Below are 24,440 nucleotides of genomic sequence, written 5' to 3' on the forward strand. Positions count from 1 at the left end.
GTTCTTACTTTGTTGTTGATATTTTCTGTTTCTTTTTTGCACCTTCTAGAATGTATCTAAGCAAGTAATGCCCAGCACTAATAACAGCAGAAGTGAAATGTCTTCCTCACAGGTATGTAGCAACTGTACTATTTTATAGCCACTGATTTTTATCTTATGGCTGTGATTCCTCTCTCTTAAAAGCAACATATGTTTCATTGTTTGTACCTCATGCTTGTCTTAAGCTTAAGGCTATTCTAGTTTTCCCGTATGAAATACATTATTTTTATGCTTCAGAATGTTTATTGTCATTTATCCGATATGGCCGATATTGTTTAACATTCCTAGAAATTAAATGTATATGGTGTTGCTGCTTAAGAATACCAACATTTATTCACATATTAATGAAGTATTTGTATTCTATAAACTTCATAATTATTTCCTTTCTGAAGTAAACTGCCCTTGGTAGTTCGGGGAAACGCTCCATATATGTCAAGTATATTTTGAAATCTTGAAGAAAAAGTGGTTTAGGTACTTAATGATTATATTTTGTGTTTGCAGCCTGGTGATGCCCAATCTTTTGCACAGAAGCTGCAGTTTAGGGTTCCTTCAATGGAATCGTTGTTTCGAAGTCCCTTAAAGGAATCTCTGTTCCGCTCCTCTTCAAAAGAATCTTTAGTGCGGACTTCTTCCAGAGATTCACTGAACAAACTGGACTTTGATACTCCTGGCCCAACATTTGATCCACCTTCTGATGTTGAAAGTGAAACAGAGGAATTGCCTGGAAATGTGGACAGCCTTCCCAGGGAACAGTTGTTGCAACGACTGCGTAGGATGGAAAGAAGTTTAGGCAGCTACAGGGGGAAGTACTCTGAGGTAAGAAAATATTTGATTTCATCATAAGTGATGTGGAAATCAAAACTGACTTTAGGAGAAATAATCAATTCTTTTCTGGTACAGTTGGCCCTCCATATCCATGAATTTTTTTTGTCCATGGATTGAAGCATCCACAGCTTGGGAATATTAAAAAATAATATAAATCCCAAAAAGTAAACCTTGATTTTGCCATTTTCTATAAGGGGCACCGTTTGACTATCCATTGAATGAATGAATGAATTTTATTACGGCATACAGCCAGCATAAAGTAATAAAAATGTTTATTAAAATTACCTTACATCCATTGTATTTAATGGAACTTGAACACCTACAGATTTTTATATCTAAAGGGGCTCCCGGAACTAAAGCCATATGGATACCAAGGGCCCACTGTACATTCATGTGAGTCAAATGATCATGAGATACTATTTACATACTGAATATACTTGATTGTGTCAGGAAATGTATGCCCAAAAATTGACCCTAAAATCCTGGGTCATCCTATACATGGGTCAAAACAGTAATGCAGCTCAGAAGGATCCTAAAAGAAGCACCAACCCTGATGTCCCACTCCCCTTGCCTTGGCAGTGATTTCTGAAAGAGCTGCCAGGCAGGAGTGTGTTTGTGTCTGTATGTATGCATGTGAGATGATTCACTTTTCAGTCCGATGGAAAACCCTTCTCTTCCTTCCTTCTCCCTATGAATCAATCTTCTCTGCCCACCAAGTGCCACATATCCCTCCAGTTCCTTCCTTCCAAGTCAGATGTTAAAAACTTCTCTCATCCTCTCTCTCTCTGTATACTGTATATGGTAGTTGTGTTCGTTAAATTAGTTCTCTTATTAGTTCTGTGCTATGACTCTAGTTTGAAATAGACTTATAAGAAATTGTTTCTGTCCTATGATCCTAGTTTGAAACTGCTCAGCCATTGCTTTTCCATGACCAGCTGGAATCAGAATTAAAACAGTGGCTCCACATGGAGCTTCATATTTGTGTCAATACTTCTGTAGTATTTACATAACATTAAGCCTATTTGGCAAATGTTTTTGCATTTCTGCAAATGTTTCTATAAATTAGTAGCTTTCTTTTTGCAATTTCTGCCCCTTTCCTGGTTTTAATTACTGGTTTCCTTTTATTTATTTATTTTTGATTCAGTATTTAAATAATGTTTTTTTTCCCCTGAAATAAAATAAGAATGGAAACTGACAAATATTTCAATCCTTGTACAGACCAAGAACTAGCTAATAAATTGCCCACAGTGATGTGGTGATTCAGCAGTTGTTTAAAAATAATTCCAGCCACCGTCAAAAATATCTACTGTACTTTGCCTCTAGATTTCCAGGCACTCTGTCCATATTCTCTCCTTCTGTTACAATACAGTGCTACCTCGGGTTACGAAATTAATTCGTTCCACCGCGGCGTTCGTAACCCGATACATTTCGCAACCCGAAAAGGCTTTTCCGAAGCGCGGCTAGCGGCTGGAAAGCCGCTAGCCGCGCTTCGCATTTGAATTTCGCGCCGATATTTTTTTCGTAACCCGAAAAATATATCGTAACCCGGAACAGTTTTTTCCAATCTAACTTTTTGTTATCCCGTGAAATTTCGTACAGCGATCCATTCGTATCCCGGGGATACCATGTATAGGATATCACTAATATCATAAATCTAGATGTTTGTACGAATTTTTGAAACGGACATGTCCATGTATATGTATGGGTTGATTAATTAATAAGTTTGGAAGTGTAAAATAACCATTGTTCTAGACTTCCTTTTGAGATTGTTCTACAATAAAAATTGTGCATATTTTGTATTAAAATAAAATGGAATATTGATTATTTATTACACTTACAGTTTTTGAATAATTTGGGGAATTCAGAGATGAGTGCTGGAGAAGAAATTTCATTAGTGATGAGAAACAATTTTGCTAAATGACTTGACTCAAGCAGGTTAGGTTCTGTGTGGTTTGTTTGCTCAGTCCTAACTGCCTATTATATGCCTTTTAGTTGATCACTGCCTTTCAAGCTGTGCAAAGAGAAAAGAAAAAGTTACAGGTGAGAAAAAAGATTTCAGTTATTGTTATTGTTGTGTGCCTTCAAGTAATTTCTTATGGTGACCCTAAGAGGACTCTATCACACTGTTTTCTTGGCAAGATTTGTCCAGGGGACTTTGACTTTGCTTTCCTCTGAAGGTGAGAGAGTGTGATTTGTCCAAGGCCACCCAGTGGGTTTCCATGGCCGAGTGGGGATTCAAGCCTGGTTTCCAGAGTCCTAGTTCAGTGCTCAAATCACTATACTGTGGTGGATTTCTTCAGTTATTATCTGAACATGTTTCATAGTCTTAAGATACTGCTTTGTGGAGAAAAGTACATATGGTGCTTTCTTAATTTAAAATCTGCTTTGAATGCTGTAAAGCATCCCAATAGGATGCAATCTAGGAAAGCATATCATTGTTCAAAGAGAACCCTTTTCCTGGACACATCTACAGCCAACCTCCGGCAAATATATTTTGGGAACTGGATTCCTTGCTGCTTTGTTGCTGCTGCTACCTTCCTTCAAGTTGACCCAAACTCATGGTGACCCTGTGAAACATCTCCAAGACCCTTGTCCTCCACTGCTCTGCATATGTCCTGTAATTTCAGGTCCACTGTCCATTTGTACATGGTGATGGAGAATACAATGGCTTGGATTATTCTAATCTTAGTGTTCAGTTGTATATCTTTAGTCTTTAGGATTTTGTTTAGTTTTTTCATAGCTGCCCTTCCCATTCCTAGCCTTCTTCTGATTTCTTGACTGCCGTCTCCATTCTGGTTAATATTTGATCCAAGATACAGGAAATGTTTAACTACTGTATATTGATTTCCTCATTGTCCTCATTGAATTTATTTAAATCCCATGTAGTCATTATTTTTGTTTTCTTTATGTTTAGGAGTAGGCCTGCACTTACACTTCCTACTTTGACCTTACTGAGTAATTGTTTCAAGTCCATGTTTTCTGCTAGTAGTATAGTGTGATCCACATATCTTAGATTGTTGATATTCCTTCCACCTAGAAGTTTCTCTTTCTTCTGAGTCTAAGCCTGTTTTTCTTTTTTGCATACAAGTTGAACAAATAGGGTGATAGTATGCAGCCTTACCTGATCCCTTTGCCAATTGAGAGCCATTTTGTTTCTCCATATTCCATTTTAACATTAGCCTCTTATCCTAAATACAGATTTCTCATCAGGACAATCAAATGTGGCAGCATTCTCATGACCTTAAGAGCATCCATAGCTTTTGATGATCTATGCATCAAATGCTTTGCTATAGTCCATATAAAACACATGCTGAGATTTTTTTTCTTGAATTCCTTTAAGCACTTCATTAGCCAATGTATGTTTGCAGTGTGGTCCCTAGTGCTTCCGAGCAGTTTATAGGATGCAAAGTTCATTGTTAGTGGTTTCTGTAGATTGGATTTCTCATTGCACAGAATTGCTCAGGAAACATTTTCAAGCTGAGCTTCTTTGGTGGGAACCCCACCTCCAATTCACTTAGCATACATGCCTAGATGTATCTCAGCTAACTCTTCTCCCAGTCAGAACAATAATAATAACTCCTTGATGACAGACAAAACAATGCTGATAGCAGTGGAAAGAATGGGAATCTAAGGGCCCAAACAGACAGGCCAAAATAAAGATGCTTCAGGTCACTTTGGAGATATGCTGTTTAAATGATGTATGTGTCCTAAGAGTCTGGAAGCTACGGCAAAGCCATGCTCCAGTTCTTAGGACTGGAGCGTGTCTTTGGCGTGGCTTCTGGCTCCTTAGGATGGATACATCATTTAAACAGCATACCTCCAAAGTGACCTGAAGCAGCTTTATTTTGGCCTGTCTGTTTGGGCCCTAAGAAATGCAAAATAATGCTTTTAGAACAAATTTGATATTGGGGACAACAAATTAATTTAAAATATTTTAAAACTAAATACATTACATACAAATTGTCACAGAGAACTATTGAAGGGACAGAGACATAATGTTCCTTAAGCTTTCTTTAGTATGAGCCTTTTACCCATAGGTGCTTCATGCTTATTTTGTATGAGATTTCAATGTTGTGATATTTTCTGGGAAAATATTATCTTGAAGTTTGCAAATGGCTTGATTTGGATGTGCAGTATGTTGTTGTGTTTCTATTACTACTGTTGTTGTTATTCTATTTCAGGGAATATTGAGCCAAAGTCAAGATAAAGCACTTCGTAGAATTGGCGAACTGCGAGAGGTAACTACTAATTTTATTTGTATGTGTAATGTTCCAGAAAAAAATCCACAAAAATTATAGAGTATATGCATGCATACTTGTCTTGTCTATTGGCAGTTTCCAACAAGAATGATTTCTATGGTAGACATTGGCTTTCTTTAAATATTTTTAGACCCCTCCATTTTGATTCAGCAATGGCTCCTCCTAATTTTAAACAGTGCATTATTGTTTAACACTGGAACTATCCACCATGCATTTCTCTTAAACAATTCTACAGAAAACAATAGATTCATTACTTAGTAGCACTGGTTGAATTTTGCCATGTTTTTGTTTTATATTAGTGTATTTAACCTGGTGTCCTCCAAATTATTTGAAATACAGTACAACTCTGATCATCCCTGACTGTTGGCTGGCCACATGCTGAGACTGATAGGAATTGTATTCTAAAATATCTGAGAGTGTTTATAGTTGCCTACCCCAGTGTATGGTATGGTAAAACCTTTTTGATTTCTGTGGGATTTGATATTAGTATGTGGTTTTAGTATATAATCTGCTTTTTATGAGGTTCTATAGTTGCAAAATTGTCTTCAGAGACTGTGTTCATTGCTGCTTAATAAATGTAAGATAATATAAGTAGTAGTAGTAGTTGTAGTAGCAGTAGCAGCAACAGCCATGCTTGTTCTCCAAAGTGTCTTTCCTTTTTAATACCACTGATTCCTTAACAAACCATTCCCCAATCTGGTGTCCCCCAGATATGGTGGACTGTAACTCTCATGATTTCCCAGCCAGTATGATTGTAGCACAACACACATGCAGAACACTAGTTTGGGAAAGGCTGCCTTGAGAATTGATTTGTGTGTAATAGTATAAATAGAATAACTAATAAACTTTCATAGACATCTGTTGCTTTGTCTTGTGTTCCAAGTAACACTGGAATTAATTGATATTATCTGTAAGGGTCAGAAAATTAGTTGATTGTATCAGTTACTCTGTTAAAAAAAAAGGTACCACTTTATTATAATGCAGCCACGTATGTTCTACCGTCTCAGTTGCACCACAATGCCAACAACAGCAGTTTAACTGCTGTTAAATTCCATCTGTGAACAGTCTTCAATGTACAACAGCAACAAAAGTTTATTGATCAGTCAACTGACCATATCAAAGAAAAAACAAAATACAAAATATCAGGGTATCAAAATACATACATACAAATTTAAAACTTGATCATACCTGAAGCTCATATAAAATTAACTCGGAAGTTAAAACAAATAGAAAATTGAATAAAAGCAGATGTAATAGGATAGGATACAGAATAAATGAAATAAAATAAAATCATCTAAAACAGGGTGGAGGAAATCAATAGGGGTATTTAAATAAACTCATCACCATGGCGCGGGACCCTATTTTGTCAGATAGATTGATCTCTCAGGCGAGCAGCTTTAACAATAAATTTTGCTACACACTGCACTAGATATAAATTGGCACCAGAAAGGAAATGGGACAATTTAATAATAGGATCCCAGTTGGTCATTTTAACCAAAAATGGTTGTAAGAAATTGGATCTCTCCTTATCATATAAACAACAGTCAAACAGGATATGTATAATAGCCTCTACAGCTGGAGCACCACAAATACATGTTCTTTCATGATAGGGTATTTTTTGGAATGGTCTTGTCCTGAATTCAGTTGAATTCAGTTGCTCAAATCCAGCTCTGGTGAAAGCTGTTCTCTGGCTCTGAGTTAATTGGAACCTAAGGTATTTTTCTAGCCGAATATAATTTTATTTTTAGCTAACCAGTTTAGAGATTTATAACCAGGCAAAAAGCTATGTCTGATTGTGCACTGATATCCCAACCCTGCTTGGGCTGGGGTGTTCTTATCTGTTCCAAGGATCTTCCTTAGGAAGCAGCTCTGTGTCTGCTCCAAAGGGGTACTTTCAGGTGACCCCATAGTGCTGCACCATATAATACGATGGGCAAGATTTTAGCTTTGTAAACTTTTAGGATAGGGGATACACTTGCAGGATGGTTGAAATTTATCAATTGATAAAGCACACTAGAGTTTGCTATAGCTCTTTGTTTATTTCTTCTAAAGTGGTTTTCCAATTCCCTGTATTTGAGGAGGATAGCCGTAGGAATAAATAAGAATTTATTTGCTCAGTTGGGTCACCCTCCAGGAACCAGTTATATTTTTTACACCTTTTCCCAAATACCATCACCTCAGATGTATTTTTGTTGATAACTAAAGAATTAAGAGAGCAGTAAGTATCTAAGTTTTGTAGTAGCCGTTTTAAATCTACTTGCGAGCAAGCAATCAGGACCATAATAATAATAATAACAACTTTATTACGGTCATTTGGCCAGCACATCAGGACCATATCATTGGCATAGAGAAGAACATTGAGAAACATGTTATCTATCTTAGGAGTATGGACTGATGTTGAAGAAAGAAAACTAGGGATATCATTAACATATAAATTAAATAAGGTGGGAGCCAAGATACATCCCTGTCTAACTCCTTTGTGCACATTAACTTTCTTGGACAACGCACCGCTGTTACCAAATACGCACTTTTAGACAGGTATCTGGATGGAGAGCTTTGAGCAGAAATAGGAGTCTTGGCTCCATATTCATTTCTGCCAGTTTAATCCAAAGACTATCCCTGTTGATTGTATCAAATGCTACTCTAAAATCAATAAATGCTGTAAAACATTGTTTTCCTTCAGACATGTACTTTGTAATAAGATGGTACAAAATAAAACAATTGTCCATAGTGGATCTACATGGTCTGAATCCCGATTGTCCTTCTGCTAACAGATCAACAATCCAATCCTCAATTTTGCCTAATAGATGTTTTGTGTACATTTTATTTACGATGTCAATGAGGCTTATGGGTCTATAATTTTTAGGGTCCCCTTTATTACCTTTTTTATATATGGGGACAATGATAGAAAGTTTCTAGCCAGATGGAAAATGGCTTGTCTTATTAATAAAAGTGAACAGACCAGCCAAAACAAGAGCCCACCCACCAATCAACGTATGACTTAAAAATTTCTGGTGGGAGTAGATTGTCACCTGGTGCTTTGTTTGACTTCAAGGTATATACAGTATATACACGCACACGCACACACATTATGATGTTTTTAGTTTCAGCCACTGTGGCTGGGGACCAGAAAGGTACCTTTGTTAGAGATGGATGGTCATCTGATGTCAACTGAAAGTCCTTGATTAGGATTCTGAAATAGATTTAAGAAGTCCTCCCAAACTAAGGCTGGGATGGGGGACATCTGAGTCTTCAATGTAAATTCCCTGGATCAGCATGATACTGATTTATAAGGTGGTGTGACACATATTTTGGCTCACTGTGCATCTGAAATATAATAATAATAATAATAATAATAATAATAATAATAATAATAATAATAATAATAATAATAATAATAATAGATTTATTTATATTCCACTTTTTTCCTCACGGAATCAAAGCAGATGACAAAAGAAAGGTATCAAATGCAAAAAATATAGCCTCCCCACCAGTTGTAACACAGCAAACATAATAACAAATTATACAAAAGCAGAAATAAATAATAAAGAATACAACAACATAGTCCAAAGTACATGACATAGCATAATGCCTAATAAAAATACAAAGTACAAAATCCAAAATACATAACATGGTAATAATTAAGGCATAACATCTAGATGGCAATTCCCGACTCTCCCCTGGCAGCAAAATAACAGAAAAGCAATACAATAATGCAATACAGCAATAATACATTAACAACAAGAGAATATGGTCTCTTTTACTCCTGCAAGCATTACATAATAATAGCAAATGCAACTCTAATGGAATGCAATACAATAATACAATAGAATACAACTCTAATACAATACAACACAATACACATAATTCCGCCCCCCCTTCAAATATACAACAAAAATTCCAAATATAACAATGACAAAACCTAAAATAAATCATTAAAACCATTAGTTAAACAATCAAAACAATCAACCTCCACCTGAGTCCTCCGATGTCTTTTGAGGCTCTGGGATGATGGTGGGTGGAGTGAGGCAGAAATATTAGGTTTAGTTTGTACAGTATTTTTTAGCCATTCTCTTTTTCGTATGTTTCTTCAGCAGTCTCTTTGGATACTAGTCTTAGTATCTTCCTTGTCCTCATCATTTCCAAAAGAGAGTTAACAGTGCTTTTCATGCTACTTTTAGAAAGGGTAAGAAATATTACTATCTGCTTGAAGCAGAATTTTCAGTTTGCATTTGAATCCATGCTATGTTTTTATTCCCACAACTGGGATATTTTTTTAGTTGAAATGCCATACAATAATCAAAGATGACTCAAAATAGCAGCCACCCTTATTACCTGCCTCTGCCCTCTTTTCTCTCTTTTAGTGAAGGTGCAGACAGATATTAATTGGTGTAACTGTAATAAATATGAATATTTAGGTATGTAGACCAAAATAATCAGATTCATATGCAAGAGTAATTATTTAAAATACAAAATTGACATACAGTATTTCATTATATAGAAAATCATTTTGCAGCCATTATTTCTTAACCTACAATATATTCATGTATTTCCTAGCTATTAATTGAAACTAGATGGACAGTGGACACATTCTGCATGCAAACTGCCGCAGTGATGTCACTAGGTTCTACATCCTGTATATGTTAAGTAAGGTTGCTATAGTATCAACAAACTGATATGACCAGGAAGTGTGGGAATGGCCACCAGTGTAGGTTAGGATAGTTTTAGGTAGCTGACCCTTTTAGACCAGTTGCTAAACAAATGGTCTTAGGAGATAACCTAGCAAGTACGAGATATCTTCAAATGTGAATAAGGCTTACACCAAAAATCATATTTGGCCATCATTGTGGAGATACTTACATCTGCTTTGTGTTGCTGTGTACATACTTTAATGCTCTAGACTACAAAAAGTTAACTCTCTTTTTTCACCATGTGGAGTCTAATTCTGGTAAATATTTGCTTTGCAGAGAATGGCTTAATATTATAATGTGGTTTTAAAGCATAGAGTCCTTAGTGTTTTTCCCCTCAAGCCACTTCGTTTTCAAGATCAAACCATCCAACAAAAAATTAGACCTTTATTGCTCTGTTTATCATATTTATTTTCAGATTACTGAAAAAAGCACTGATGTGTTATAACAGAAATAAACTGCAACTTGAAATGCAGAGATAAACTGGTGACACTTTTAATAAGAAGCAAGCTTGCCATCAACTAACTGCTGCTGTCAGAGGCGCAGCAAAAGGCCACTTCTTTTTATAAGTTTCATCCAGAATTAATATTGGCTGTTTCCCATTTCTTCACTGATTGAGTAGCAAAAGTCTTACCAACTTCAGCTTTTCATTTGTGCTTGTCACAATATATTCTTTAAATTTCTCAAGCAATTCAAAGCAAATCTTGAAGATGTAAACCTGTTTTAGACAATAGTCTTCGACAGTGACTTCAGAGTTTGAGTTCTGGGGATAGACAGTTCAATTTATAAAGTTTCAACCCTTTTAGCATAATGAAGTATATATCTATTTTGTACAACAGCATTTTAATAATTTTTAAGTTAAACTGATAAAAATGGTTCCAAACACCTACAGAGAACAGTTGATTCCCCCCTTTTAAGCACAGAAAGAACATTATCAACATTTTTTAAATGGAAAAAAAAATCAAGCTACATCAAATATAACAGTGCCCTAAAGTTAGCTTTTGTGATTTAGAGGTGTGGGCATATTTATTCTGGGTAGAGTAGAATAGTAGGAATTCTCTCTTTTATCTGGTAGGAATATTTTTATTGATAATTTGCAGTAAAATATATATCACGTACCACACAGTTACACATTGGAGGGGAAGATCAATAGTGGGAGATTAACTTTCAGGAATGGCCAATAGAATACTATTGATGATATTGTATTCTAGAACAAGTAGAATTCATGTTTGGAGGAACAAAAAAGTCCAGGACCATGACTATTTTATAGAAAGAGAAGATCTAGAGAATTTAAAGGAAGAAGAAAAGTATGAGTGGTGCTGAAAGTAATAGACCTCTAGTGGGGAGAGTGAAGGAGAAGGAGTGTTAACATCAGTTAAATTTAGATCTATCCAGGGTGCTCAGAAAAGTTAACATAGCTGAGTTATACCTTTAATTTGTATGTATGTTTTGTTTATACCAGCACCTGAAAACTGATTATGTTATCTTTTAACTAGTCTTTTAACTAGAAATATTTTGTGGTTTCTTAGGAACTCCAGATGGATCAACAGGCCAAAAAACATCTTCAGGAAGAGTTTGATGCATCACTAGAAGAAAAGGACCAACTTATCAGTGTCCTGCAGACTCAGGTATCCATGCTTGATCCATGCAGATGTTTTTAAAGGAAGGAAAAATTATTTCTCTTTTTCTTGCATACTTTTCATGAGGTCTCCATAAATCAACAGGTGACTTCAAGGCACCCATACTAGTTTTGGAAGAGATTGCATGTATTGTTGTGTGCCTTCATGTTGTTTCCGACTTATGATGACACTAGGGTGACCTTGGGGTCGTGGTTTGGTGTAGTGACTCTGGAGACCAGAGTTCAAATTCTACCTTGTCTGTGTAAACACACAAAATGATTTTGGGCATGTCACAATCTCTCAGCCTCAGAGGATGGCAGTGGCAAACCCCCTCTGAAGAAACTTGCCAAGAAAACATCATCTTCTCTGAAGATGCCAGCCACAGATGCTGGCGAAACGTCACGAAGAAACTCTGCTAGAACATGGCCACATAGCCCGAAAAACCCACAAAAAAACTCATGATAGGTGCACCATAATAATAAAAATGACCCTATAATGGGTTTTTCTGGGGCCAAGAATGTGGGATTTGCCCAAAATCACTTAGTGGGTTGCCATGGCCGAGCAGATATTTGAACCCTGATCTCCAGAGTAATAGTCCAGTGCTATAATAATAATAATAATAATATTTTTATCCCGCCTCTTCCAAGGATTGAGGGGGCGTACAATAGATAATAAAATACATAATACATAATAAAATACATCCCATTACCCTCCTTCATAAAATAAACCACATAATTAACATATAATAAAACTATAATACATGAAAAATAATTAAACATTAATCATTAAAGCCATCATACCAGAGCAGGGCATCATGGGTTAATCAGGGAAGGCTTGATTAACCACTGCACACTAGCTCAGAGATTGCATGAGTTTAGTCTGTCAGCTGTCTGTAATTCTTCTAAATGTGTTGCCTAGTTGTTTTATTCTCAGTCATGTGGAGAGAGATAGATGATGATGTGTAGTATTGTGCAATAGGTCAGAATTCATCCTAGAGTCCTTTTAAATATACAGATAGTGTTATGTTTACTCACTCTGGTTTTTCACTCCTCACATCTGTGATCTTTGTGCTAGGCAGTAGAGTGGGTTCATGTCAGAAAGAAGGCCCTAGCTCATGTGAACAAGCCATATATCTGGACCAGTCAAGGACTCTCAGGCTGCTGAAGGAGCAATCCACAGCTAATTTGTTACTCTCTTGCACCAGCTGATCGAGGCAGGAGACCCAAAATTCCAATGGCCTTTCATTCATTCTCTCCTCTCTCTTCCCTCAACAGTTTTTTGTTTTCCTGCTTTGCCAGGCAATTGAGGTTTTATAGCATTCTTCCTCTTTCTACATTCCTTTCTTTAAAGCTAAGATTTGGCAAAGAAAAAGTAAAAATTACAAGATTTAGATGGCAGGAAAGAAGACCTTTGGTTGCATTCCAGGAAATAAGAGGTTGACACTTACTGTGAATGAACATTCTAGGATGACTTAAGGAGCAATACACCTCACCCAAGGGCTTCATTTAAAAAAGAAAAAAAAAACTTCCATTGTTTTTGTCTCATCATCTCTAAACTGCTAATTAATGGTGAGCAAAGCTATAAATTAAGCTGTTGATAGAGCAATAGCATTCTTTGATGTACATGGTTTGGGTTAGGAATAGAAACCCTTTCTGTATTGGGAGGTAAACAGATAAATAGCTACACTATAGTACTGGTGATTTACTGTAGACAGCTTGAGCCCCAATTCTTGGAAAAATGCAGGATATAAATAAAGTGAATATAATAATTAATAATAAAATCACATGCTTGCAGGCTAATGCCAGGGTCCATTTTTTACCTATGTCATAAATGAGATAAAAGAAAATAAAAAAAAATCAAATTGTCTATAACAGCATATGGACCCTGTTGGATCAGACTAAAGGCTTATGTAGTCCAGCACTCTCTTCCCACAGCAGCTAACCGTATGCCTCTGAGAAGCCCTTAAGGAGGGTATCAGTATAGTAGTTTCCTACTTCTCGTTTTTGCAGCACTGGTACTGAAAGTAATATCGCCTCTTGACATTGGAAGAAGTATATAGTCTTTGTAACTAACTATGCCCTAAAATTATTTGACTTGAATTTTTCAGAGGTTTTTCAGAGCATAAGGTGGTCATTAACTGAATGGGTGAATTATTCTGTTTATCCAGGTATCATTACTGAAACAACGGTTACAGAATGGGCAAATAAGTATTGAACTGCCTGATCCAAATGTTCAGACTCAGTCACAACTTCAGAGTCCAACAAGAGACACAAGTACAGAGAATGCCTTGCAGCTGGGGAGTCCTGGTAGGTTATTATCTTTGGCAAAACCATCTTAGGTGTTTTTAAAAATAAAGTATTTGTAAATGTGTGCTTGTACATACGTTTTCTTTCCTGATGTGGGCCACTTCTACTTGCTGGTTTAACTTTCGATGTTGTTGCTGATCCCAACCAAATTGGTCAAATTATATAATTCTAACCAGAAAACTTTAACGGTCCAAATAATAAATTGCTATCAAGTACAGTTCAAATGAAAACATTGTAGGGGTATACTTTTCAAAAGTGTACTGTATTTGGTATATTTCCTGCCTATGTTCCATCAATGGAGTCAAATTACTGTACATAGGTGATCCCAACAATCTTCCACCCAGAGACTGACCAGATTGTGGTCTGGTTAGCTTCATTATGGTAACTGTATAATTTGCCATGGGACCAACTCACATTTTAAAGTTCACAATAAACAGGAAATGTCAAAATGTGAGTAGTCATGAGCTATCAGTGTAGAGATTTTTTGCGAGCAAATTTTCCACATGTAAGATAGTGCCTCCTGGTTGTTCAGCATCTTATTTATTCAACCAGCATGCAGAAAATATAATGCATAGAATAGGCTTAGACTCAGAGGCAGGAGGAGAGAAGATTGGAAGAAGGAACATTAAAAACCGAAGATATGCAGACGACACAATACTACTAGCAGAAACCAGCAAAGTCCTGGATCAGTTACTGAAGAAAGTAAAAGAGGAAAGTGCTAAGGTAGGCTTAATGTTGAAAATTAAGAAAACAAAAATAATGAGCACAGAAGACCTACAAGAATTCATGCTAGATAATGAGAAAACTGAAATAGTCAAAGAATTCCCATATCTTGGATCAAACGTTGATCAAAATGGAGACCGCAGTCAAGAAATCAGAAGACATCTAAGATGGGGAGTGGCAGCCATGAAAGAAATGGTGACGATTCTAAAGTGTAAAGGTATAACTCTGAACACTAAAGTGTGAATTGTATAAACCATTATATTCCCCATCACCATGTATGGAGGTGAGAGCTGAACAGTAAAGAAAGTCAATAGAAACAAAATAGATTAATTTGAGATGTAGTGCTGGAGAAAGGTGCTGAGGATACCATGGATGGCCAAGCCAAGCCAAACAAATGGGTTCTAGAACAGATCAAGCTCAAACTCTCTCTGAAAGCCAAAACAACTAAACTGAGGCTGTCATACCTCTTTCTCCCCCCCCCTTTTTTTTTTTTGCTTGAGTTGCCAGTTCTGTCAGCTCATCATAATTTTCTGCTGTTTTGTAGGTGGCGATGGAGATACTGCTAAAACACTTGAAACTCTTACTCAGCGAGTAAAACGTCAAGAGAACTTGCTTCATCGATGTAAAGAAACAATTCGATCACATAAAGAGCGCTCAGCTCAGCTAGCTAATGAGAAAGAGGCACTGCAGGAGCAACTAGATGAAAGACTTCAGGAACTAGAGAAAATGAAGGTACTGAAAAAATATATTTTATGAAGGTACTGAAAAAAACATTTTATGAACCTTTTTTGTTGCCCATGGGAAGGGTAACATGGCATAGTTAACAGACATAATGTTGTGAAGGTAACATGACGTAGTTAACAGACATAATGTTATGTCTGTTTTATCCAGAATAATGAAAGGGATGTGGAATATATCAGAATCTTCCAGATGTCTTGAACTGCATATTTAAAGAACATTGCTAGAAGTGATGGACAAGGCTAGATTCATTAGCTGCTTTCCTTTGTTTACTAATGCAATTTTTTTCAACCCAGTGGAATTTCATACACAAAACTAGGCTGCAGTTCTAGTTACAATAGGAGAAATTGGACATGGACACACTTATTATTTTTGAAAAGTAATGTATATATGTTTGAAGGGAACCTATACAGTTAACCCTCCTTATCCACAGATTTTTTTATCCACTGATTCAAGCATCCATGGTTTAAAAACATTCCAAAAAAGTATAAATTCCAAATAGCAAACCTTGATTTACTGTTTTATATAAGGGAGACCATTTTACTATGCATTGTATTTAATGGGATTTGAGCACCCACAGATTTTGTTATTCATGAGTGGGCCTGGAACCCAACCCCAGTAGATAATAAGGACCCACTGTAAATGTTATATTAGAACCTCTCTGTGCCATTGTACTTCCATTTCTTTGTATGGTTGTGGAAGTTGAAGAAAGCTTATAGAAGAGAATCAACTCAGTTGAAACATATATACCACAGATACCAAAAAGACAAATAAGTGAGAACAACCAAACCTGACTTCTCTCTAGAAGCTAAGATGAGTAAACTGAGAATGTTGGACATAGCATGAGAAGACATGACTCCCTAAAAAAGACACGAATGTTTGGTAAGGTAGAAGGCAGTAGGAAAGGAGGAAGACCATGTTACAGATGGATAGATTCACTAAAGGAAGCCATGGCCATGAATTTGCAATACCTGAATTTGCAAGACTGTTGTAACAGAGAGATTTGGAGGTCTCTCATTCATGGAGTCACCATAATTTGAAGTTGACTTGATAGCAGTTAACAGCAAGACTGCATACATTGCTCTGGAAGCTATTTTTTTCTGAAGAAAAGAGTTTTATAAATAAATAAAAATGAAATGTGCTACAGACCATGCTATATCTGAGACCAATATTATTATTTTTTTAAAGAAAGATGTGCCATCATTAGTATTCAGAATCAGAAGTTCCCCAAAGTTGTACTTAGTTACTTCAGACTGGGTACATATTATTCAAGTTCATCTTGTTCTCATAGGATCTTCATATGACTGAAAAGACAAAACTGATTACTCAGCTACGTGATGCTAAGAACTTGATAGAGCAACTAGAGCAAGATAAAGTAAGTATAGTGCACTTTAAATTGCCATTGTTTCATATGCTGCTTGCTCTTACATAAAAGTTGTCACTTTTTATTGTACTGTATTAGTTCTTAACATTTTTTAAAGAAAAGGAATCACTATTATGTACTATTTAAGTACTGAAATTTAATTTTGTTATGCCTGCATAGATTTTCATAGAGTTATTTAGTACCAGGGAAGACAGAAATTTGGTCTAGGTTTATTACTGTATTTCATAGTTACATAGATCTGTAAGGTACCCCAGAATCTCCAAAATTGCACATTTTGGCACAGATGTTAATCCTAAGTCCAGAAAACCATGTAATTTAAAGGGGTAAGTCTGCTTTTGTTCATGGTTTCTAACCAGTCAGAAATAAAGTACTATGCATGATTAGATGTAGAGCACTTTAGAACTTTACCACAGGCCTTCAAATATTCTTTCCTCTCTCCTTGTTTGTAGTTGATATACGTTTATCTGATTCTTATTAGTGTATATGACTTCTTTACATTGTTCTGCTGCAACATAAAGTTGTAACCAGCTAAGTTGCATAACAGTGATGGTGTCCTGTATCTGTATTAAGCTTTTACATTTCATTATTCACACAGTATGTAGAAAAATATTGTAGCACCCTTGAGAGCTACTGAAACAAAGAAGTTGGCACGTGAGCTTTCGTAGACTTAAGTCTCCTTCCTCAGATGCATTAAGTCTATGAGAGCTCATGCTGCCAACTTCTTTCAGCTAATCTCAAAGGTGCTACAAGATCTCTCTACATACTGTTTCTACAGAGTAACACGATTATATCTTTGAATTCTACCAGTATTCACACAATGTACTTCTGCTTGTAATCACTGGTATTATAGGGCATGGTAATAGCGGAAACAAAACGGCAAATGCATGAAACACTGGAAATGAAAGAAGAAGAAATTGCCCAGTTGCGGTCTCATATCAAGCAGGTTGTTCTACAAAGTGAAGAGTTAAAAGAACAGAAAGAAAAGTCTGAAAAAGCTGGTAAGACATTACAGTGATTGTCTTTTGTTCGAGTAGGAAACTTTTCTGCATCATTCGTTTGCCCTTTCATCACCAGCCATTATAACAATTCCATTAGCTTCCACCCATCATCAAAATGAACATCATTGTGGTCCTCAGTGGAACCCCACAATCCTACTGTCCAATTATCTTGTCAGACTGGTTACAAAAGGGGCTTTAATAGGCTAGCCAAAACAACTCTCTTTTTAAATATTAACATATTAGTGTTATACATTTTCTTCTTATCATAGTAATCAAAGGAAGTCAGAATGCTTTGTAAATTTAAACAACCTTATTTTGATTAATGTGCTGCAACTGAAAACTGGTTGCTCCAGTTTCTGTACCAGGTTCAAGGAATATATCATTAATATGGATGGACTCATGTCCTCTGGACTGGAGCTACTTTATGTCTAAGTTCCATATGACTGTGCTTCATTAATAAGCAGGAAGTCCACTGTTATGAGGGAAATGTGCATTATAGTCTCTGGCCCCTCTGACCAGGATAAAAAATTCCTCCCAAATATAAAAAATGGCAGAGAGGTGCAGATTGAATGTATGAGGGTAGATATAGGAATTTGTTCACTGGGATCTACAGAATACTTGCAAATCAGGAATTAGCTTTATGAATATGACTATGCATAACCTCACTTTCTAGCACTTTTTCTCTATCCCTTCCTTTCCCAGCATTAATCAGTTCCATGTTACATGCCCACTCACGCTAAAATATACTACATTTTTTTTCATAGCTAATAATATCTGTCTGTCACTTAGAAAGGCACTTTGGCTTGTTAGTGATGGCTTATAATAGAAAATACATATTGGGAATCCATGGTTTACACTGATAGGGAGAAATTGCTGAGGGAAGAAAGTAAAACACAAGGACTGCTCTAACTTGCAAACAGTAATTTTTAAAGAGACATTATTGTGCCAGTTTTGACTTCTGTCATCCTGATTACATTGTATCTCCCAAAACGTAGCCATTTGTGGCACAAGGAGAAAGATTCTAGTGAGGGGACATTAGAACACAGACAGACTAGAATGGGGAAAATGAATCAGGTTTTTAAAGACAGTTCACTCTGATTTCACTATATTGATACAGTTTATTACCAAATGCATCCAGTTTCTATCCAAACTTCCCATTGCTGGGAGCATCCCATGAGTGCAGTTCCATTGAGATGATACAGATTTTACAGTCTCCTTTTCCTGTGCAGTTACTTGTGCCCTCTAAAAATCTATTTTGGGTGTGGTGCTGGTGGTTGTTACTCTTACTTTATTCAGTCATATCTCACCTATTCCCTAATACTGGGATTCAAGCAAGCTTAATGAATATGAAAACCAGAGCAAACTAAAAACTAGAATAGGTTGTGGAGGGGGGCTCTGGACAGTGAAAACCACAATTGTATCCCTTCTGCTAGTGGGATTCCTCTATGGTATCAGACACTATTTGTGGAAAGGTAAATTTGGAGGCAACTCATCAGTTTAAAATTTTCAAATCATTGTGAGCCACAAGCTGTTGTTTAAATTACTGTTTGCTTAGATTTTGCTAAGTCTGGTTGTAGGATTGAATTGACAGTAATATAATGGATGAGCCCTTGCAGCAAAACTTCTAGAAAATAACCCTGAAATACTATGTTGGGGGAAGCAGGAAATAAAATCATAAGAATTCCTGAATAAGATAATTATCACAGCTTTTCATTCTGTAAAAATGAGTATATTGTATAAAAATCTCACTAAGCATCTTATTTTTGTGCATCCACACATGCCAATAAGTGAATCATGGTGCCTTTCCCAAGCCTTGTATGAACAGGATTGGGGTAAGGGATCTTTTACTTACATCACTCAACTGCTGCTTACAGCAAACTTTAGAAAGTAAATTCTGTGCTTCTCAGGCAATTTCAAAAGCAAATGACCTCATCTCCTCTCTGTACAGTGTCTTGGAATTTTTAGCACTTAGTCTTATAACTCATAGTAGTGTTTATACTTAAATTTCTCATAATTAAAACTCAGAATTAAATTACTTTCACAAAACACTTAGAGAGCTGCACAAAACAACACAGTACTTTATCTGCCCAAAACAACACAGACAAAATTAACAATTTCTCTTGTAAGTAGAATTTTTATTTCCGCAGGCAACACAAATGTTCTTTAACACAAAGGTGTCCTTAACAGAAACACTTTTCTGTGTTTAGATATTTGTATGAAATTATTACCAGTGTTTGACTACTATTGTGACTAGGTGCTTTTTAAATTACAGTTTTGCACTTGCATTTTGATCCATATTGTCTGAAACATACTAAGTGGATCTCAGTCTGCCTAATTTGTTTCCATCATGCTTTCTTCATTTTTTACCACTAGATGATGCCATAGTTGAAGACATCAGTTAACCTGACAGGAAATTCTTAAAAGAAAGAGGTAAAGATAACTTTTATTGTACCAACTCTAGTTTATTTTTTAAGAAATATTTTTCCAAGCTTTCGAACCACACATAGGTATTTCATCAGATCAAAGCAAAGCACGAGGTTTGCTTATGCATTTCAAGTTTTTTTAAAAATGTAGAGCGTTTTAAAAATAATTGCAAATTGTATTTCATTTTCCAATACACTTTTTCAAAAACAGAAGGAAAACATGCCATTGAAATTTCACAAAATATTGTCTTGTGGCCCATATGTATGTTGGACACTGTCTTATATGGCTTTCTCATTTTCTGGCCATGACATCAATTTATGTGGCAAAATTCTACAGCCTAGTGGTGTCTTGTTATCTTGCAGAACGAGAGAAATGAATTAAATGGGATTCTTTTGATGGTATTAGTCATTGTTAGGCAAGAGTCATTTAAACTTCCCTGAACCATTTTTGTTTGCCAATATATGTGATAAAACACCAGGTTTTCATGTATAAAAGCACAGTATCCTATTTACATTTTTATTTAGATCGTAACTGATTCGGAGCCTGTGTGCTTAACTTGTGTTCAAAAGCTTGATGTGACGTGCTTTAAAAAGAGAGTTGGACCAGTAAAAGATACCTTCCTTCTATATTTTATTATTTCTTTGGAAGACTTTGAGTAAACCACAAAATGGAAAGTTGAAAATATTTAAATGTGATAGGCCTAATTTTCCAAAACGGCATATATAATGAAAAGTCTGTGTTCTGCATTGTACTATTTCAAACTTCATGTCAAGGCAGTGGATTTTTGTTAAAATATAGAACTGCACTCAATGAGTTGGAGCTAGTTAGAGTGAATGCCATTAAGTCCACATTAATTCAGTGTAGCAATAACTTTGTCTGACTCTAACTCTATGTGTGAGTCCACATCTGAGTCTGAAGTGATGCATTCAAGAACACAGGCTTACCAGTTCATTTCTTATTTATAAAAACTGGGCCTCTGATTCCATTTGGTGGCACTGTTTGAGAATGACTTAGCATATATGCTCGACTATAAGTCCAAAAAATTATGCCCCAAAATTGACTCTAAAATCCTGGGTCGACTTATATATGGGTCAGTACAGTAATACTGCTCAGAAATATCCTTTAAAAAAGCACTGCCCCAATGCCCCACTCTTCCTGCTTCAGCAGTGAACTCTGAAAGAGCTGCCAAGGCATGGATTATGTGTATGTGTGAAAGAGGTGATTCCGTTCTCAATACGATGTTAAAACCTTCTCTCCCCATTGTATTTCTCCCTCTCTAGACCCCTCCTGTCCACCAAACACCCCATTTCCCTCCAGTTCTTTCCATTTTCAATCTGATGGTAAACCTTCTCCCTCCCATTGTCCTTTTCCTTCTCTGGACCTCGCCTGCCCACCAAACAGCCTTTCCCTCCAGGTCCTTCCCTTCTCAATCCAGTGCTAAAACCTTCTCCTCCAGCACCAGGGAAGTGATGTTAGGTGGTCGGGAGACGTCCAAAGATGGAGAGAGGGAAGTGCTGTTTCCCTCTTTACATCCTTTGTTATACGCCCCTAAGTTTTACCCTCAATTTATCCATGGTTCATATCGAAATCCATGATTTTGGCCCCAAAACTTTTCCACCACTTATACATTAGTATATACAGTAGGTGTTTGTCTTAGGAAACATTCTTTTTATCTCAGAATAGTAAAGTTGATCATCCTGCCAGAGATGTTTCTTATCTAGATAAACGTTTCCTCTTCCACCCCACCCCAGTTGAAGCTGTGTAGAATATTTTAAAGCATCTCTTACTTCAAAACAATTACTGTACACACTTACTTGGAAACAGTTACACTAAGGAAGAAAAAATCTTGTTTCAGGATTGATTTTATAGTTTTGATGTATATAGAGAAACCCTGAGTGAATTTGGACACCTGTTGGTATAATTGCCTTAGCAGACCCAGTCACTTGCTGCTGTCGCATTATCTCTTGCATTAGAATTAGGTATTTCAATTAGAAATGCCTTATGTTTTTGCTTATATGTTAGAGTGCCTGAGATGCATAAAATTTTACTTTTGAAACAGAATGTGTTTCTGTGGAGTGCTGCTGCTTTGTGTTTTTCATGCTCTTTTCTTCAACCATATATTCTTCTGCTTGTCTAGCTTTCCCCATAGTCTTGTGTGCTTGTAAATATTGTCATGCAACTGCATGTGCTGGGTTACTGCATTTAAGTGGTCAATCTTGGTATATAGAAGACATTTCTAATTTTTCTTCATATTGGTCTAAATGTATATTATCTTTTAACATATTCTGTGTCCCATAATGTTTTTTAAATAGATGCCTGTATAATGTTGAACACAGCCATTTGGAAATTAGTTTGGTTGCCCCTGAAACCTAATGTATTGCAGTACACACTTTTATTGCGAGTCCAATATTCATATCGGGCTTGAGAGCAATAATACACATTTCATTGGGCTGCCACCAAAAGTGGCCTTAAATTCTGTTTTCCCACTCCGGTAAAACTTAACACTCTTAAGAGTGTTATGAGAATGATCTCTCCCATTTCTGGTCGATTCTGCTGTTCTGCCAGAAGAATTCTGGTACTGAAGACTACCCAGTGTTTACAATGACATATTTTAATACAGTAGTTAAAGCATTTAGATTAAATGAAAACTTTTGTAGTTGCCTTTAGATGATGCATGACCCCAGTCTGCACAGAAGCCACGCTGGGGTTGCTCCTAGGCCGCTTAAGGCAGCCCAAACCTGGCCGCAGAAGGAGAAGATCTTTTCTGCTCCTTGCCGTGGTCCATTTTGGACCATGGCAGGGGCTGGCATCGGGACCACAGTATGTGGTTGCCATGGGAGTGCCCTCTGGCCGCTTCTTCATCTCCGTTTGTTCTGCCCCATAGTAGGACTGACTTGAAAACAAACATTCATAAAGTTTCACTGTATTTAGAGCCAAAGTTCATGTTTTATTTACTCTGATAGAGCCCTCACAAGGGAAGACTACTGCATCATTTTTCCACTGTGAGATAACTGCATGGAAGACCCTCTGAATGGAAGAATCTAATTTTATTGTGTTAGACATGCTGTTGCAGCAGTTCATCTAATGTATTAACTTTCTCCTTCATGTGGGCTTTGCTTCACATGAAAATGAAATAGAAAAATTACTATTCTGCCAAAAAATAATACTAATCTATTGTCCTTCAAAGAAGAGTTTTAAATTTAGTTTTTTAAGTTGTAATTTTTATTGTTGGCATAGCCACTTCTATCATTGTAAACATGATAATGTATGTATTAAAAGGATTTCTGTATTACCTTTACCTAAAACGGTCAAGAAAGCAGCTAATAATTAGATTTAAAATAGCATTAAAAACATGAAACATAAAAACAAAATCTAAGAGTAGCTAATATTCAATGGGTTGTCCTCAGGTTGCCATAATAATGATACAGCTCTGGACCATATACAGATTTAAACAGCAGAGTTTGACCGGTTTTCTAAAAAAATAATACAAGAACAGTAGTTGAAAGGTATACAAACTTTCAAAAACATATAAAAAGTCATGTAGCCATATTTTGTTATTCATTATTATGGAATGAAGCTGCTCATATGGTTATAAGAGGGTTTGCATTCCAGAAATTTTTCATTTATTGACTCCTGAGAATCACAAACCAAACATTAGATTGAGTAGAATTGCCAATGAAGATTCTCTCTCATGCAGTATTCTTGTTTAGTCCTTTGCGTTGTACAGTTGAGATTTTGATTTTTGACACTGAACAGAAAGCAGCGTCTAGTTCTTTGATTTCTGAGTTTATTGTTTCAAGATGAGGGAACATGTTGCCTTTTCCAGGTTCATGTCATGATCTGTCTTTAGGTAGGTAATTCAGTGAAAACACACCCTGCATATAAAAAAAAATCTAGCTCTGTCCAGTGCTTTTGCCTTGCTAACTCCATGCATATACTATAAAATCTTTTGTTTTTTCTCTCCTTTCTACAGCATTTGAAGAACTTGAAAAAGCTCTCAGTACAGCCCAAAGGACCGAAGAAGCACGCAAGAAATTGCAAGCAGAGATGGATGAAAAGATAAAGGCTGTAGAAAAAGCCAATGAGGAAGAGCGTGTGACTCTTCAACAGGAGTTAACAAGAGTGAAGCAGGAGGTGGTTAATATTATGAAGGTAAATACTGATCAATAATGATTCATTTTGAAGTCAAAATACATCATGTAATGTTAGCAGAGCTGGTTCCCAATCTTTTATGTGTTGGGGTAGTGTCCTGAGGGAAAGACTTATATTAACAATTTCATTTGAAGTCAACCTGTACTTTGTTTAAGTGAGCATCGAGGATAATGTTTCCAATAATACAAATATTTAATTATGCTTCTATATGTTGTGAAACTTAATTTAAATTGAAGTACTTTGAATCCTTATAAAAGAAGAAGAAGAATATGATGATATTTATTT

At 36.2% G+C, this 24,440-nt stretch overlaps 1 protein-coding gene across 4 annotated transcripts in view; it reads left to right on the plus strand.

Moving 5' to 3' along the window:
* Nucleotides 1-24,440, plus strand: part of GOLGA4 (golgin A4) — a 70,659-nt gene that overhangs the window by 16,638 nt on the left and 29,581 nt on the right. For all 4 annotated transcript variants that reach the window (XM_042473204.1, XM_042473205.1, XM_042473206.1 and 1 more), the window contains 10 exons: nucleotides 50-112; nucleotides 541-855; nucleotides 2,857-2,904; nucleotides 5,046-5,102; nucleotides 11,341-11,439; nucleotides 13,598-13,736; nucleotides 15,004-15,191; nucleotides 16,489-16,572; nucleotides 17,432-17,579; nucleotides 23,977-24,155. In XM_042473204.1, the coding sequence (XP_042329138.1) occupies nucleotides 50-112; nucleotides 541-855; nucleotides 2,857-2,904; nucleotides 5,046-5,102; nucleotides 11,341-11,439; nucleotides 13,598-13,736; nucleotides 15,004-15,191; nucleotides 16,489-16,572; nucleotides 17,432-17,579; nucleotides 23,977-24,155 (1,320 nt within the window). The remainder of the gene's footprint in view (nucleotides 1-49; nucleotides 113-540; nucleotides 856-2,856; nucleotides 2,905-5,045; nucleotides 5,103-11,340; nucleotides 11,440-13,597; nucleotides 13,737-15,003; nucleotides 15,192-16,488; nucleotides 16,573-17,431; nucleotides 17,580-23,976; nucleotides 24,156-24,440) is intronic.

The sequence above is a fragment of the Sceloporus undulatus genome, chromosome 6 (assembly GCF_019175285.1).
Source record: "Sceloporus undulatus isolate JIND9_A2432 ecotype Alabama chromosome 6, SceUnd_v1.1, whole genome shotgun sequence".
Classification (NCBI taxonomy): domain Eukaryota; kingdom Metazoa; phylum Chordata; class Lepidosauria; order Squamata; family Phrynosomatidae; genus Sceloporus; species Sceloporus undulatus.